Source organism: Etheostoma cragini, chromosome 8 (assembly GCF_013103735.1).
Source record: "Etheostoma cragini isolate CJK2018 chromosome 8, CSU_Ecrag_1.0, whole genome shotgun sequence".
In the NCBI taxonomy this organism is placed as follows: Eukaryota; Metazoa; Chordata; class Actinopteri; order Perciformes; family Percidae; genus Etheostoma; species Etheostoma cragini.
In genome coordinates this window covers 7276498-7295042 of record NC_048414.1, presented here as the reverse complement: position 1 = coordinate 7295042, position 18545 = coordinate 7276498, and the positions used below count along the sequence as shown (strand labels likewise).

General features: G+C 39.6%; 2 protein-coding genes across 6 annotated transcripts in view; one reads left to right on the top strand and one right to left on the bottom strand.

Moving 5' to 3' along the window:
* The window catches only part of si:dkey-103i16.6 (SIRT1 domain-containing protein), a 14757-nt gene extending 8413 nt beyond the window's left edge, over positions 1 to 6344 (top strand). For 2 of the 3 annotated variants that reach the window (XM_034879928.1, XM_034879929.1), the window contains exons 2-8: positions 246 to 474; positions 2597 to 2815; positions 3032 to 3264; positions 3748 to 3848; positions 3955 to 4116; positions 4211 to 4423; positions 5490 to 6344. In XM_034879928.1, coding sequence (XP_034735819.1) covers positions 246 to 474; positions 2597 to 2815; positions 3032 to 3264; positions 3748 to 3848; positions 3955 to 4116; positions 4211 to 4423; positions 5490 to 5693 — 1361 coding nt within the window. In that variant the 3' untranslated portion in view covers positions 5694 to 6344. Of the gene's footprint in view, positions 1 to 242; positions 475 to 2596; positions 2816 to 3031; positions 3265 to 3747; positions 3849 to 3954; positions 4117 to 4210; positions 4424 to 5489 lie in introns of all 3 variants that reach the window. The other variant, XM_034879930.1, reaches the window with a different exon arrangement.
* Positions 6345 to 8264: 1920 nt separating this feature from the next.
* On the bottom strand, positions 8265 to 16366 carry ric8b (RIC8 guanine nucleotide exchange factor B). 3 transcript variants are annotated; one of them, XM_034879916.1, is made up of 10 exons: positions 16101 to 16366; positions 15618 to 15665; positions 14898 to 15530; positions 13907 to 14001; positions 11977 to 12127; positions 11556 to 11654; positions 11285 to 11429; positions 10921 to 11065; positions 10659 to 10778; positions 8265 to 8741 (listed from the first exon to the last, which is right to left on the bottom strand). In XM_034879916.1, the coding sequence occupies exons 1-10, from the start codon at positions 16182 to 16184 to the stop codon at positions 8636 to 8638; spliced, it is 1626 nt and encodes a 541-aa protein (XP_034735807.1). In that variant the 5' UTR covers positions 16185 to 16366; the 3' UTR covers positions 8265 to 8635. The 3 variants fall into 3 exon arrangements, with proteins under 3 accessions (XP_034735807.1, XP_034735808.1, XP_034735809.1); XM_034879917.1 differs by having other exon boundaries at positions 11556 to 11651; XM_034879918.1 differs by having other exon boundaries at positions 15618 to 15660; positions 16101 to 16316.
* Positions 16367 to 18545: the final 2179 nt, after the last annotated feature.

Sequence of the window (18545 nt, the reverse complement as noted above, 5' to 3'; positions counted from 1 at the left end):
CAAATGGAAAGCAAATCACTGAAAATAAGTCAATATCTAATTAGTGCAGTTATAAAAAAAGGTTATTAGAATAATTTTTCATTTCTCACAACTAAAAATGTCTGACATTCATAACGAACGTCATTAGGAAAAATCTCACTTTGTGCTGATGGCACAGAGGAAAAGAAACCCATATCACAGCTCGTAAGCAGTGATTGATGTTTCATTTGGGCTAAATGATTTGTCTTTTTTCATGCTGTCAGCAGGTGTTGGAATGAACAGGTCCAGGTCCAGCTGGAATAAAAAAGCCTCCCAGCCCCCAGTCACCAGGATGACCCGCAGCTCCAGTTCACAGACCAGGCCCACCGACCCCACAGAGAGCCAGGACTCTGGGACGGGTCCGTATGGTAAACAACGAAGGAAGCAGACGGACTCTGCTTTGGCCCAGGACCTCAGTCAGATGAGTGTGAGTGGACTGGATGCTTTACCTACAAGGTGGGGACATACAGTATAGTAGTAACTTTTACCTCATTATTTTTTTAAATGATAACATTACAGTCAATCAAATATGAAAACATAGCAGAAGGCCACACTGTTAGATCACCCATTAATAAACCGAGAGAGAAAAAACACAACGTGCATGCATATGCAGTACATAAATTCACACATACAAGTGGTCCCAAATTTTGAAATGACCGTAATTCTTTGAACATGGTATAGTTTAACTCTGCCAGAACACATGTTTTTTTTCCTGTGGTCTAGGCCAGCACAATTAATAGTTATAAAATCGCGATCTCAATTCAACCTGTTCACGATTTAATTTTTAAATAACTTTGATTTAAAAAAAAAAAAAAATCTTTGATTCTCATTTCATTTTACAGGCTGACTGCATCCCAAACGCTACTGTTTTCTACTGTGAGTTTTAAACATAGAATGTATAAAATAGGTTTTAAAGCGCTCCCAAGCGCTGCAATGCTCTCCCTTCTCCTCATTGAAGGCTCTGTGTTTACAGGCTTGTGGTGATGCGCAATGTGCTATAGTTGCCAAAAAAAAAAAAAAAGTTTGGTACTGCCAATTAGTGATTTATGAATAATGCAAATTTGTCATTCGGATTATCATGTGGAAACTAATGCATGTCTGTATAATATCTTGTGCCAGTCTATCAAATACATACTGACATATTTCACAGGAAAAGTAACACTGCTTGTGACAGTAGAAGAAAAGTCGGGGCATCACCAGCACTCAGCAGACTTCACCCACGGGGTAGCGTGCATGTTTATACAAAATTTCATCTTAATCCATACAATAGTTGATAGTTCAGTCTGGATCTAAGTGGTGGAGGAACTGAATGACACTGCCCGTTTCTTTTATTATTCCTAGCGGAAAAATGGAAACATTACAGCAGGTTTAGGAAATAAGACACAGAAAAATAATGTGCACAACACTGTACAATACTTATTGAGAGCAGCTTATGTAACTAATTAGAAACTGCTTCTTCCAACTGAGGAGCATATCTTTGGTTTCAAAGGTTGATTTGGAAATGATCATCCATGCTTTTGTCATCTCGTTTAGATTATTGTAACAGTCTTTTTTACGTGTTTGTACAAGAAAGAGCTCTACTGTCTCCAGGCTGTTCAGAACTCTGCTGCAAGGCTTTTAACTCGCAAAAGAGAGCACATCCCACTTGTTTTGGCATCACTTCACTAGTTACCAGTTTAATTTAGAATTCATTTAAAAATTCTGGTCCTTACCTTTAGAGCCTTTTTCTCACGTATCTAACCTGCTACAGCGTCACACTTTCTCCCGGAGTCTGAGGTCATCAGGTCAGGTGTTGTTAGTGGTCCCCCGCACTCATTTTAAAACCAGAGGGGATGGATTATTTCATGCACTGGCACCCAAGCTGTGGAATGTACTGCCCCTCTCCTTACGTTGTTCAAATTCTGTTGATTCTTTCAAAAAACAGTATTTAAACAGGCTTTTACTTAGAATTAGAAAAAGGGTTTTTATGGACCGGTTTTCCTTTGCATGTATTTTCTTTATTGTATTTCCCCTTTTTGGGAAGGACTTTGTGATTTATAAGTGCTATATAAATAAACTTTACTTACTTACTTAAGTAAATATGCTGTTCATGTGTAATGATGACTGTAAAATGACAGAATGGCTACATTTAATACACTAACAGAGGACAGCATTTAAGTGTTTTCCTCAGCCCAATGTTAAAACCCAAGGAATTTCATAGTTCTTGCAATACCTCATGCCAGAAGTTTTGAATGTTTAAAAAAAAAAAAGAGAGACAACAAGCAGTGAGTGAGGCTCTGTTTTTCATTTAGGACATGATACAAAGGAGTTCCTTCAGTTTACTGCACTGACTAGAAGATAAATGAGTCTAGAAGTTAAATTAATTCAGGCATCCCTCCACATCTGTTATTTATATATAGTTCTTTTCCCCCAATATCTGTCTTGAACTGTTGCTGCCCGCAAAGTACCTGTAGTAGTCATAGGGTCATTATATACCTCTGGGTATACATTGTAAAATAATTTTGTTGCAAGGAATTATGTCAGGGATTGTCCTATTTAGATCGGGATGTTTTATGTCTTTTCTTGTCCTGCTCTCCAGTGAAGGAAAGATGTCCAAAGGTAGCTGTGACCCTGTGCAAGCTGGTCAGTCCTTTGGGTCCATATCTAGTCTGGGCAGTCCATCTGCGTTAGCAGCCAAGTCCTCATCCCGGGTCGGTCTAGCCTCTGTGGCTCGACTGGTGAAGCTTGGCCGCTGTAAGAATGTAGTGGTGGTGGCCGGAGCAGGAATCAGCACAGCCAGCGGCATCCCAGACTTTAGGTTGGTTGTTTGTGGGTTTTGTTCTCTCGATATCCTCATCTTTCTCTTCATCTTCTACTATTACAGTATATGAGTTGTTAACCTGTTTAGTGGATATGGAAACCTTCCTGAAAAAAAATTACGAGTAGGACATTTCTTGTAAGCTGCTCTTTCGTCGAAGCATTACCATAATGCCCAAAATGTACATGTTAAGATGCCTGTATTCTACATTTTCAGAACTCCAGGAACAGGTCTTTATGCCAACATGGAGAAGTACAACATCCCTTACCCTGAAGCTATTTTCAACATTGACTACTTCTCCAACGACCCGCAGCCTTTCTTCTCCCTTGCCAAGGCTCTGTATCCTGGCAGCCACCGACCAAACTACATACACTACTTTATCCGCATGCTTCATCACAAAGGCCTGCTGCTCCGAATGTACACCCAGAACATCGATGGACTGGAGAAACGTGAGTGAGACCTCCTTTTTTTTAAAGGGAACATACAGCAACAACTCTGTACTGAAAAGATTTTCAATTTTTAAATGAGCCAAACGTTTCACATGCAGCGGGTAAATGTAAAATCCAAATGCATCCCTTTCAAGCCCTATCCTACACGAATTTTTAACGTACATGTAAGCAAATAGAAATGGTTAACTGTCATTGAAGACATTTACTTTTAATTATCAGGGAAAACATACCGCCACCGGTATAATATATAATTAATATTAATAGAATGTAAAAATAACCACATTCCTGTACCTGTACAGTAAGTCCCTGAACGCACCACCTGAAAACATAATGGATGTGTGCAAATCTTTTTGTTTTTTACAACCAGTAAGTAGTTGTGTAGTACTGACAGCTGCCCTGTCAATGCCAGTCTGTTTTATTTTCAAAATTTGGATGTCCTAGTTTGCTCTTAACATCCGTTGACATTTATAACTTTCTTCACAGTGTGTGGCATCCCAGATGACAAACTTGTGGAAGCTCATGGTAGTTTTGCCACTGCTTCCTGTCACCTGTGCTACACAGCATACTCGGCTGAGGAGGCTAAGGTATGTCTTACATGACCCCATGTTAAAAAAAAACATTCCAATTTTGAACAGTAATTCACTTTATTTGACGCTGGTGTAATGCTTTCTTCTTTTGTTTTTTTTGCAGCGTGCCATAATGAACGACAACATCCCCAAATGCACATTCTGCTCTGCAACGGTCAAACCTGATGTTGTGTTTTTTGGAGAGGACCTTCCAACGAAGTATTTCCTCCACAGTAAAGACTTCCCCAAAGCAGATCTGCTAATCATTATGGGCACATCTTTACAGGTAAACGTGTCTAATATCTACATTCAGTACAATCTTTAAATGGGTTCCAATAAATTTTGTGAGTAGATAGAGTAAATAAAGCTTGCTGTTTCAGATTGAGCCCTTTGCCAGCCTGGTGAACACTGTGCGGTCCACTGTGCCACGTCTCCTCTTGAACCGACATGCTGTGGGTCCCTTTGAGAAGGTCCCACTGCGGAGAGGAGACCACATAGAGCTGGGTGACCTGGAGGAAACAGTGCGGAGGTTTGCTGAAACGCTTGGCTGGAACGATGAGATTGAGGAGCTGATGAGGAGTCAGGAAATATTGGTGGGTTCAATTTCAAACACAAGGCCTTTTATCAAAATAAAAAAATAGCTTCAGGTTATTTATGAAGTTATAAGTCTCTGGGTTATTTATTATTCTTATTTTTTGCTAAATTAAAAGGGAAAGTGGGGAACACGTGATATATAAATATAAATCCAAGGCAGTGGAATCATTAAGAGTACCCCGACAATTTGGCATTGCGCTCCTCAAAACATTGTCGTACTCACAATGGACAGTTAAAAAAAAAAAAACGCAGAACCAGAGTTTTTGTTTTTTCCTGTTTCCTTGGTGCATACACTGGATATAGTAGATACCGACCAGGATTAATTTAGGGGATTGGAACAATTGGCATTTTTGTACCGGATGTCACCTTTTAGCTTTCTTTGTGTTGGCATCCTAAACTCTAAACTTAATGAGGAGTAAACAGATCTTTCTAAACAATCTGTTGAATCAAAGATTTCTGTTGCACGGCTAAAACTACTTTAGAACGAGCACATGTTCCAACAAGCTATTCAGCAGAGGCACTGTTATTGTGTCCGGTGCAAAGCGCCGCCCAAGGCACTTGTGATTGGTTTAAAACAAATGCTGTGTGTGGTTTAGCCAGACCCTCCCCAGTACTGTGGAGGAAGGTTTGGCAATGCGAGACTACCCATAATGCAATAACTCGACCGCCAACAGCTCAGTCAGAGATTCAGGTGTGTTATGTGTTATGAAAGCAGTGGTGATGTAGCCTCAATCCTTGAGCAAAGATGAAGAGTGGGCTACATAGGTCCTTTAACTCCACACACCCCTATTGTCTTCATTTTCAAACTTGCAGTCTTCAACTCTTATTGAAGTGCACTCAAATGACAGCACTTGAAGCAATTTATCAATTTATTAAAAAATAAATAAAAATAAAATCAGACTTCACACCCCCTCTGGAGCCACATATGCAGTAAATGTAAATGGACTAAGTAGTACTCCTTAACGTATTTTGTTGTGTAAAATATGTGGAGCTCCCCTTTAATTGTCTTTGGGCTCTATGTTAAAACACTTGTGCTGACTATGGCAATAATTTCCCTTTCTACAGAGCATCCCTACATTAATAAGCAGCCCTGGGTCAGTAAGCGGACAGACATCTTGTCAGAGCAGAGGAGCTCCAGAGCCTCCAGGTGGGATGGAGACATCCAGGTCCAGACCAGGAGGTCAACGAGCATCCAGCAGCGGCAGCAGCGAGGAGACAGACTCCGAGACAGACAGCAAGAGCTCTACATCATCCAGCCTGAGCAACTGACGCCGCATGTTTCATAAATGATGGCATTGGAAATGTTGGGGACGGTTTTCTCTGTCCTTAGTTCAGACTAAGACTGTTCCCCTGTTAACTATATACACACTTTACTTTCCATCTGGTTAAGTTCTAGTGGGAAAATGTTTTTGGAGTCAGTGTGTCATGTTCATGCTATGTTCATATGTAAATAAAACAAATCAGTTTATCAAGCTATTAACAATCATATTTAAACCACTTATTACAGAGGGACCATCCAGAATACTAGTAAATGTATTTCTAAAGCCTTTTATAAATGTTTCTTCAGGTGTTTTATACGTTCTGTCAGTAAACTAGTTAATGTTATATAGCAGGACAACACTGTATTTTAAACTATATTTAATAAAAGCATTCTGTAATTTGCATCTTATGTTTATTTTTTTCAATTCTGTTTATGTACTGTATGGGTAAAAATAACAACTATTCTTATTCTCCAGTTTATTAACATTTCAAAAAGCCTCACTACATAAAATAAGTGTGGTGCTATTTACAGTATATAAAGTGCAAAAAGAACAAAATTATTAGCATATGTCCAGATGGAGAAGTGATAAACATGCAGTTTTGATTTATCCAACTAGGAGTGTGTAAGGAAAACAAAGGCATTTACACAAGAGGAAAAAAACAGTGATACAGATGCATGACAAATTTAAAGGGACAAACTTGAAGAAAGAAATGGAAAAACATAACTGCCACTGAACGGTTCGATGAATGAATGTTTAGCGAAACTTATGCTCTGGCCCGTTGCAGTCACCAGATCTTTGTGAAGGTTGTCCTACTGGCTTAGACACGTAATGTTAGTTTTCTCTTTAATTTGACTCGTCTGTATATCAGACCTTTCATGGCTTTCCAAGCTGAAAAAACAATGTCCTCATTCACAAGAAATTCAGGAAGGCAACTCTAAGTTAAGTATTTTGTTCCTGTGCGAGGCCGACTAATTTAAATATTTCTTTTATTCTAGTTATCCGAGTTATTGTGCATGTGAGTAGGCAGTAGTGGTGATAGGTTAAAAGTTGTGTGTACGGGCACCCAGATAGCTCAGTTGGTAGAGCGGGTGCCCATATATAGAGGTTTACTCCTCGACGCAGCCGGCCCGGGTTCGAATTCGGCCTGCGGCCCTTTGCTGCATGTCACTCCCCCTCTCTCTCCCCTTTCATGTCCTCAACTGTACTATCAAATAAAGGCCTAAAATGCCCCAAAAAATAATCTTTAAAAAAAAAAAGTTGTGTGTACATGATTATTAACTATTAAAACGAGTGAACTGTCACGGATTCTTGTAATAATGACATTATCATCTCTGGTTAAAGCAATATTCTGTTTCTCTGGATTGTAATTAGCAATTTGTACGTATAGTATCCAAAAGCATGGTTTCAGTTAGTTGGGGAGCCAAATCTACCAACCATGACTTATTTCAGAACTGGCAGCTTTTACATTTAATTAAATTGTACTAAACACAAAGAAATATTCAGTTTATACAAGACGGTAAACTTGTGGATTTGTATAAAATTAGCAAAAATTTAAATCTAGAAAAAGCCCCCACATCACTGAGAACTGATTTAACATCATGCAGATTTGGCAAAAGTAAAATGGATTAGAAAACAATCATTACAGTTTACACATTTCTTTGTCAATAGTCCACTACAGGCAGAAAAAGTCTGTTCGTTGTCCACCTCACGATTATGTTGCATCTCTCCTAAAGTCTTTTTGTTAAAAACACTTTTCAGTGATAACAGTAAACCAGCAAGCCCTGATATCAGAAGGTTTCATTGGCGACTAACTGGTGTGCAACATTCATCATAACTACACAACCAAACAGACTCACTGTGAGCTACAAGTTCAATCTATCCACACAGACGGTGCCTGATTTCTCAATATACAGTACATCAATCCTGTGGTCCATATTGGACAGGCCTCATGATTTTAAACCAACAACTAAGTTCATTGTTAACAGTTTTCAATGATTTCACATTTAAATGTGTGTATAATGTGCACTTGAATCATCTAGAAATATAGAGTGGACAAAATCATTATGTAGCAGAAAAAAAAGAAAAACAAAAGAAAAACAAAAGCACAGGTGAAGGAATGATTATTCAGACCCGATGACACTTAAACCATACCAAAAGAGCTTTCAGTGCGATACACATGATCCAGCAAAGAATTCTATTACCGCTATTTCTTTCTTTTTTTCAACTCAGGGAGCGGTAAAATAGATGAGGAAGGTGCAACAGTAACCATGGAGGCCTCCTATGCATTATGATGCCACCGCAGTCTTTCTGGCACACATCAAGTCCATTTCCACTTTGGAGAAAGTCTTACTGCTGCGACAGGGCCTCTAGAGTTTCCTGGGACATGATGAGCTGTGTCCCAGTTCAGGGCTGGATCACTAGAGTGGATATGCCCTAATGGGCCGGCATATGTTATATATTGCTTAAACTAAACCAAACTTACAGATACATGGAAGTTTAATGGATAAATTGACCATTAATATGATGCCCCATTTGCCAGTTGGACACCAATTGTAACACTTAGATACTGAAACTTTAAACTTTGTGAATTTAGAGTAATGTCCTGGTGATACGAGTTTATAAGCGCATCCTAAATTTCAGCATTAGTTTGGGTGTCTGTGAGAGCAGTCGTGACTATAGATCCAAACATTGTAGTATTTGCCAATTTACGTTTAGGTTAACAGAGTATGATTTATAAGGAGGGATCAGTACGATGTGTGGATCTTCCAACTCCCAGGTACATCTGCTTAGTGACAGACTGGTTGGGCCAGCTTTTAGTGCCTCTGAAAGGACCCACCTTCATGGGCACCTTCCTTTAAAAGGATCGAAACCATGAAATGGAACACAGCTCCAGATGTGATGGAGACAAGTAAGCGTAGCCTGAAAAATGTGGCCTAAATGTGCAGTGTACTAGTCGGAGTCTGATCCCGAGTCCTCGGGTGGATCACAGAGAGTTTCTTCAAGAGGTGCTAACGTCCCGTCAGGCCTGACCCCCATTGGCCGGATCACATTCTGCCTGTAGACACAAAAAGTAAAACATCATAGATGCCCCCTTTCTGGATGGAGAGAGGGAGGTACATTTAAAACATATCAATTATATTTCCAATGTAAACAAAACCAAACTTTGTTCAGGACCTTTTGTATCCACGGACAGTCTTAAGAGGGCTTTCACTTGTACATCTTTACTCTCTCACATTCAGAACTCAAGGACCCTCACTCTACAACCCCCCTTCATTGACACTTGCCCCTGTCGAGCCATCCTCTCTCCCTTCCTCCCATCTGGCAGTATAATTACAGGATCAGCGCTCAACTAATCTCCTCAAAGCCCTGGCTGCCCCTTCATCCTAATCCAATTATACCTGCACTGTGTGTCACCACTCCTTCTGAGATGATTTATCAGAGAATTATCCACCAAAGATTTAAAAAGGACCCATTTGCATTAATTTGTAAAGAGATTCAACAATAAATGGCCATGTAAGTCCTACTGATTCCTCCAATTAAATATAACTTATCCTGAAAAAACTACCGGTTAAATTATTTTGACAGGAGATGGAGGAGACCTGTGGTTTGGTTAAATGTGAAGATACATCATCATTAATGGTATATATTTTTCAACATCTCTTCAGTGATGATAGCTGCAGAGGCAGCACCAGTCCACAGCCCTAAATCACTGGTTAAAGTCAGAATGTAAAATGAAGAAGTACACAAAGACAAAACAAACAAAAACATCCCTCCCAATTAGTGCAAGAATAATCCTTCCTTAGCAGTGACAGAGGACTGGGGTGGGGGTGCAGAATATGTGCTAATTGGAGTACCAGTTAAGCAGTTAGGGGAACAGATTCTTACAGGGCTCTGACCAATCTCCTTAGAGCCTGTACTGATGAAGCACCTTTCCATCACCAACACATCTTCTTTACTGAGGAACAGAAGAAAGAACATGCTTCCTAGGAAAGGAATCTTCTGGGCACACGTGCCTCATTAAAGCTCAACCCCCTCTTTGGCTTAACAATGACATGGTCATCTTTTTTTTTTTATGTCTGTGCATTTGTTCAACCGTGTCTCTTCCTCTTCATCCACGTTCCACCCAAATTGCTTTGTTGTTAGTTGTGCTTCTGTTTCTTCCCCTGACTGGCTCCTCAGAATCACAAGAATAAAGTCAGGATACATGAGTTATCAAAAACCTGAATGCACATAAAGGAACCAGGACCAACAAACCGAGTGTGTCCCAATTAGGTGATAATTAACGGAATGGTGGTAATGATGCTGCAGTGGCGTGCCGGCAGCTTCTATTTACTCGGGCTGAATGCTGCGCCGTGCTGAAAGTCTTGTCCTAATTGAAGCTCCAGATAACGGCAAGAGATTCTTCCTTCGATGAATCGGTTGGCCGGGTGGCAAGCTCACTGTTACCTTTGTACAGGAATTGGGCTTGACTAACATTTGCCTCTGCTCACTAAGGAAAGGTCAACACAAATACATCATGCTCTTTGCAGAGAAAACAATGAATAATAATCATTTGAGCAGGAGAAGCAGCAGTTGTTCAAGCTGAAAAAGTGATCATAGTCGAGCTTTTGACAAATGAGTTGCATTTCATTTGCAAATATTTCTTTGGCATCTTACATTTGTTTCTTGTCTATCACTAGGTGTATTTTTTAATTGTGACATGTTCAAAACAAATAATTTCTTTCTGCAGATTAGGACCATGGTGGAGCCTGACAATATCTAAATATGGGATGTCTTCTTGCCATAGGGGGTTTAAGACGCTAACTTTGTGGTTAAAACATCTCTGGTTCGAGCCCGAGCGGGGACCTTTGTTGCATGTAGTCACTTATTTTATTCATCTAATTTCCTGTCACCTCTCTACTGTCCACTATCAAAATATGAAATATACATATAAAATGATTTGCTCTCTGAATTTCTAGTTTAGTATATTCACCTTGACAACTTGTCAAACATATTGACAAGTTTCTGGGCTTCATACTCCTTCTGCTCTTCAGTCATCTCTTCGATGGGGTTTGGCATCGGCTCCTCCACATGACCAGTGATGGGGTTGATGCTGGAACAAGAAGATGAGCAAGCTTAATGTACAGCTGCAACACATTTGTGCATTATTATTGCATACACAATAATAATGCACAAATGTGTTGCAGCTGTACATTAATCAATGCTTTATTGTTAGACCTGTGCAGCACACTCACAAGGGTTTAGCAGATTTGTATTCCTCTGTGTCTGAGTCTTCATCTTGGGAGTACTGAGTCTCTCCTCTCCCTCCTGCGAGGAGTCCCCGAGCCACAAGGAGTCCTGCTGCGTTTCCATATCCTGTGTACTTCAACAAGTTGTCCACTACAAGACAACACCACAAATACACAAGGTTGTGAAGTTACATGTAAATGTTCGCTGGAGCATGAGCCGTGCTGTAGTTATAGAGTTATGCAGCAGTAATGCATCTGGCAGTCACTTCATCATTTGCATCCAACTAGACATTCCTCCTCTCTCACTCTCATATTTTCTCATTTGGTGTGCTGTGCCACCTGTTCCTCCCATGACCCGACCACTGCTCACCGCTTTCTTTGCAGAGGACAAAGAGAAACTCTGCAGCGCTCTGCTTCACACCCATGTCAACATGGGTCATAAGGCGGACCAACTTGTTTCTGGTGGTGGTGCCGATCTCTGGCCTGATCTTCACATCTTTCAGTGGGGGAAGTACCTGGAAATGCAGACATTATAAAGAGTTCAGATTATTTTATAATATTTATTTATTTGTCTGAAAGTATATATAAATCTGAAAATGAGCATGATTTGTCTACTTCAAATCCAGTGGCAGCTACTGTACCTGAGCTTTGATATATCTGCGGATCTCCCTGTGGTGTCTGGATCCCTCAGTCAAAAGGCTGAGCACCGGAGTCAAACCCTCTTTGTAGTTGGAGCCCTGCTTGGAGTGACACAAACCACAAACACTTCACAAGCTGTGCAACAGTGGATAGATTTTGATCAGTGGTGCAAAGGGAATGAGAAACTGAATGGCATGCAGTGTCAGAATGTACTTATGTTTAAAATATATGTATCTTAGTTTACATGTAGGTGCAAAATATTTCTGTTATGTCCTGTAGTGTCAATTACATCAGGTGTACATCTACTCCACTGGTATCACTGGCACTATACTGTAATGTCTTCAATCATATTCTTAAATGGAATTTTCAGTGTGTTAACAACAGCCAGTTCTCTCTGTATTTGCTGCAGAACATATACATTACCTTGTCAATCCTTTTCTCCATGAAGTCTATTAACATCTGGACAATGTCCATGTTTTTCCCACCATATATCTCTAGTCCTCCCTGTACAGGCACATCGATTAACACGTCCAGGCAGGACACAGGCAGGTTATTCAGAAGGTTGATGGCATGGCTGAAAATAAAAAAATTTAATTTCTAAATGACATACTAAATGCTTTAGATTTAACAGTCAAGTAAAAAAGGGACACATGAAATCAGCAGTTTTGGACCATTTTGTTGAGACAACTTGTTCTAAAGTCAAGGATCCCTAATGGCAAATGACCAAACCACCTCTTGTTTTTTGTCTAAACATTTAACAGACAAGAAATGAGAAAAACTTGGGAGGACAAAAAATTCAGAAATGGTGTGAAATACCAAGTATAATAAGTGAAATAAATGTGTTAAGCTGGAGAGAAAATCTCAGTATTGCTATTTGCTAGGGTTAGAGCTCCGCAATATATCGAGATTATATCAATATTGTGATATTTGATTTTCTCCATATACCAGCCCTAGCTAGGGTGTAGTGTAATCTTGTAGTGCAAAGATGTTTGTGATTGGAAAGGAAAATCTGAAATGTCTTATTTGCGTGTTGCACACAGATTTTAAATCTACTTCTGATTTTTAAACACCTCAAACCTGCCTTAATGTAATTTTTAGTCCTGTCAGTTAAACACGTTATTAACGGCGTTAACGCAAACCCATTTTAACGGCATACTTTTTTTTTTTTTTAATCGAGAGATTAACGTTCTTTTTGGCTTAGCAAACTTTGAAGTTTTTTTCACATGCTGTTGCAACAACTAATAACGTTAGAAAAACTAAGCAAGCCAATTTACTATTTACATTTCTATGTTGATCAGAGTATTAAACTGAGAAGAAAATAAATGGACAAAAACAAATCAAGGGACATTTAGAATGGATAAAAATGTGCGATTAATTGTGAGTTACCTATGACATTATGCAATTAAATATTTGTATCGTTTGATAGCACTAGTTATTTGGCTTTCTTTATAAAAAATTTAAAAAACTTTACCCGTTCACACTCCCCTACTCCACTTAGATCAGTTCTGTCACATACTTCCATGTGACAGACAAAGTTTGGTTGGTCAATTGGCCAAACTCCCATAACCAGTACAGCCTCTAACTTGACAAGTCAAGAGATAAATCATTCTCTTTTATATGTCACTGTGTAAATTAAAGTTTATGGCCACAGATTCTTAGCATTCCTGCATTAAATTAGCATGAGAAGAAGTTACTGCTGCAGTATTACGACAGCTAAGAGAGGAAGATGAAAAAACACTAAAACTAGGCTCCAATGAGCATTCTGCTATCAGACTGCAGCTTGTAAGTCTTAATTTGTGGTGAGCTGTTCTCTCATTCGCAGCTGCTTGCTTGATACTCAGTGTTTGTCCAGAGGGGTGCTTATATTGGTTAGCTGAGTGGTAGGAGCACTTTGTCAGTCTGAGTGCTTTTCTATGCAAATAAGTTTCAAATGAAGTTTGAGCAGTTTGACAGGTTAGAAAGTGCAGGGCGCCTTCATTCACTGTTCACGGTGCAGGTAACCAAAAGAGATTCAAATATTAAAAGGTCCCATATTATGCTCATTTTCAGGTTCATACTTGTACTTGGGGTTTCTACTAGAACATGTTTTCATGCTTTTAGGTTAATAAACATTATCTTATGTCATGCTGTCTGTCTGAATACAGTTCTAGTTTTAGTTCATGTCTCTTTAAGGCCCCCTCTCAAAAAGCCCAATCTGTTCTGATTGGCTTGAGAAAAAAATATGCCGCACCTTTGCAAAAGCAGTCCTCAAGTATGGCACTCCAGATAACCAAATGCATGTTCACAAGCACTGAAAAAGTGAGTTTTTTCATAATGTGTTCCCTTTAAGAGCAGTAAAGGACAGACTTCCCACCTGTGTGCTTCCTCTGTTTTCTCCTCTGTCTCAGTCTTCAGCATCAACAGATGACGCAGGATGGCCGCAATGAGTCGGAATTGGTGGTCATCCTCCTATCAAATTAAGGATGTACCAGAACATGAATTCCAAACAGAGTTTCATTGTTTAGAGGTAAAGCAAAACAATGAGGTAAAAAAATTCAGTCCAAATTGCATAAAATGTAGCAAGACTGCCAGGTTTGCTAGTGATTTTTAGAAATCCGTCACAGCCAAATATAAGACTTGACACATGGTGCAAAAGCATGTACCAAATATAGTCCCATCTCATTCACAGGATAAAATGATATCTTTTTTTTTGCCTGTGAGTGTGTGTGTGTGTGTGTGTGTGTGTGTGTGTGTGTGTGTGTGTTCCCTATGAAAGAGAGACATTTTGTCAAAGCAAAAAAAGGTGTTAATAATAACATTATTAATGGATGAAATCTATTTCGCCCCTCCAGTTTCAGGGTTCTGGTATTGTTTATGCTGGCTCACTGTCACAACTTACAAAGACACCTGAAAAGAACCAAGCATTATTTAATGTAATTGGCAACAGCTGTGCGTTTTCTACTATGACTATTCAAAATGGCTGCAGTGAAAGAGGCCTATTCTGGATTGGATATTGGTGACAGATCGGATTTACATGTGATCACATGTAGTTATTAATGTGTTACAGTTCATTTCTTTAGAAAAAAGGGGGATAAGTGGTGGATAGACACTTGGGATTGGCCAACTCTCAAAAGGACATTTTCTGAATTTAGAGATTGATATAATCTGGCTGTTGTGGGGGGTGCAGATCTTTCTGAACAAGGACAGTCAAATCTGTAATTGAGCAAATGACCAAGCCAGAAAAAGGTAATGCATACTTCATTTCTTCTTAATCCATCCATACATACTTAATAACAAGTCAGCAACAACACATCCAAATGACTATTGTGCAACAGACTTACAACACATAACCACTACACACTCACCTCACCACCAGCGTCAGACAGTGTGAGGTTGAACAAGGCTTTGAGTGCCTCCATTGCTCTCTCATTGTCCTCTGCAGGCATGGGCAGGGCCTGTGGATCTGGACATGCAGCTTCATAGGGACCAACCCAGCTCACGTGCAGGGTGTGCTCCAGCATCTCTGTCAGTAGTCTCACAGCATGCCATTCTCTCCTCAAAATCACTCTCACATCAGGTCTCAGTGCAGACAGCAGGAAGAGAAGGCGCAGTGTGAACAGGCCAACCTCATGGTGCCATGTGCGGGCCATTTTCAGGCTGGCACACAGGCCATGAGCCAGCTGCACGTCTACACTAACCTGCTGAGCCGCAGGACTGTTGTACACCACATTGCATAGGCACTTTAAGGCCTCCACCACCACCCTCTCCTTCTCATCCGACTGGTTGTCGTCCTGAGAGCTTTTCTGGTGGTTGTCATCTCCGTTTTCTCCAGCACTCAACCTCGCCATTCCCCCCAGGATTAGGATGCCCTCCCTGGTGGCTACAGGTGAGAGGACACGCTTGTCTCTGGACAGGATGCGGAGTGTCTCCAGACATGTCTTCTGACAGCTGGGCTGCACCTGCCTCCCAAGAACTGACAACACACCCTGACACAGCTTCTGCAATGACAGAGTGACAATTATAATCCAACTGGGCTACAATGGTAGTCTAATAACCAACTGCTCAGATAACTAGCTAGTACTCACACTCCGCAGGTTTTCTTCCTTTTGGTCAAAACTGAAGGTGCGACTGTTCTGAAACAGATAAGATGCTCATTGTAATGTGGACACCGTACAACTCAGCCTGATATGCCACAGACACACAACAAACATGCCTTACTATAAATAAACCCCAGTCTCTTACCAGGGACCTCCAATAAAAGAAATATGCTTATATCGCTATTTAACTACGTCCAGTAACACTGACTGCATTAGCATTATCAGCACTACGTTGATGTTGTTAAAACAACGTATGAAGGTTCTGGTGGGCTTATTCGCATTTTTGTGTGACGTTTAACGGTGCAACATTAGATAAAACAGGATAGTGCCAACATTTTAGCTTAGTCTGCTCGTAAGATGTTTAGCATTAGCTAGCTAACGCTAACTCGGAGTTAGCTGTAAAGCTAGATAGCTAAACGTTAGCACCACCGTTTGTTTTGGTTGGTAAAAAGGAGCAGAGCAGCGACTCACCTCTCGATTGTACTGCCGCAGAAGTTTCTCGATGTCCTTGTCGTTGTCAGTTTCAAGCTGTGACAAGATAATATTCAAATCCATGGTGGATATCTGAAGATAAAGTAGTTAGCTTAGTTTAGACGTGACCAATGGGGGATTGTACAGCTAGCTAGCTAGCTGGCAGGCTAGCTAAGTGAGAGAGTGTCAGTCAGGTCTGCTGCTATCGACACGGAAACTCCCCTGACTGTCTCCATCACCGGCTGTGCTCTCCACTAGGGTTATTCGCTGTAGTGCAAATTTACCATTTTCTTAAATTAAATATAATAAAATAATTTGATTTGAGTGTGTGTATAAATAGTCTGATGATTATACTGCATAATAAATAAATAATAACATAACACAATATCCTCAGAGCATTGATTGCAGAATACGTTTCATAAGCTATTAGACTACAGTGTGTGTTGATGTTGTGAAAAACACCAAGGACAGAACAATTCATGTCTTAGTATACAGGTTAAGCTTGTACAGCTTTACGTTAAATGTAGGTTATACATTAAGACAAGCATGCCGCATAAAATAAATAAATATGACCCCACCCCACAGTTTTGTGTTTAATTTAGCATACCAATCTGGGAATGATATTTAATATTTCCTTTATGGCTCATATTAGGGGATTTGAAATGAAAGAGACAATTTAAAAGTCATAATTCCGTCACAGAATATCATACATAGGCCTGTCAGATGTAAGGTTTACCACAGCCACATGCTCATGTATTCTTTTTTGAAAGTAAGGAATGTTATGCTTAGCTTGGTGGTACTAAGTTAGTATTGCCCGTGGAACTGACTATACATTGCCTATATTAAGCTATTTATTCATTAAAAAAGGTTAACTTCCTCAGTATGCTTATCTGAATAAAATAAATGTACCCATACAACACTGGAATGTTGCCAAAGGATTTTTGTACATAGTATGTGAGGTATGTATCACATGTGCAAATTTAAAATTTAAATTGTTTTGTGGATTTAGAAAATAGATACATTTATTCTATGTGACAGTAAGTAAAGCAGGATCTGCAGATCAATACAGTTTGGCAGGTCTAATAGACTTAGACTTACTGTACTTAATGTGACTCTGCAGAAAATATACCTCTTAATGACTTATTGGTGAATCAGTGCCACTTTCCACGTTATTAGATGGAATCAGGATAAGCTGTCTGCAGTTGCCTCACAATAACATTCTCCTTGGTTTTAACCTATTTGCATGTTTTCTCTTTTGTCCGTGTAATCTTCCTTCAACATTCCAAAGACGTACATGGACCGGAGATGTTCCAACAAGTCGGTCCCTCCCTTCATGCACATAAATACTTTGTTATGGAAAATAACAAACCCCTGTATGTGAATTGTAGTATACATATTCATCCACTCCCAAATCGTACATTATCAATGTATTAATACGGTGAGTTTAACATTATTAACCCAGATTGAAAGTTGAAATATTTTTTTGTAATCTAATCTATCTTTTTTAGTTTGATGAAAATACATTTTAGATTAGGGGAGAAATCAATGAGTTATAGACTTATTTCAAAGCACACAAAAAGTACTTGTTACTACCGCAGTGTCTGGGTTATGTCAGATAAGGGACCATGCAGGTCATGCAGCATGTTTCTTACAGCTGACAATAATGTCCTCGTGCACACACCCAGGATCACCAATCTTCCTCTGAAATCTTTAGCAGATATTGATATTGACACTCAGGTCAGATGATTAAACCAGTAGTCGGTCATCATTTTTTGTTGTTGCTCTTGTGTTTTTCTGCGTTCAAAGTCTCTGTTGTGAATCCCGCAGGATTTCGGAGAGACATAACACAGAGGATCTATGTTCCAATAAATACAAATCTCGGCAGCGGTCAGAGGTCAAAGGTTATGGTACTGAGGTGCAATGACCCCAGCACAGCAGGAATTCTCTCTATAGAAATGTAATTCTTTCTGCAGTGTGGCCCTTGTGCTACAGGCCCAACCCCCCACTGGGTTGTCACTGCATGAAGAGAGAGAGAAGTACAATCAGCTCAGACGACTTCAGAAAATGTTTTTCTTTTCCAACATCAAAACGTTAACTGGGCATTTGATGGAAGGCAAATGTAGAAGGATGCATTTTCAAAAGGCAACATATCAGTAGTTTTAAGGTCAACATGTTACCTTAACGCATGTTATGCTTAAAATAAATACCTTAAATAATAACATTAAACCCTTTTATGTCTGTCTTGTAGACAAGCATAGAAAGATCAAGACTTAATAGGTCACTGAAAAAAAGGATTTTCTCTAGTGCTGACATTGATTATGATTATTAATTAGATACAATAATGTGTTTAATTATATTTAGTCAAATTTTGACATTTTTGTGCATGCTTTTGTGGAATTTTAAACAGAAAGAATAAACAAAGAGTTGGAAAAAAGAAGACAATTT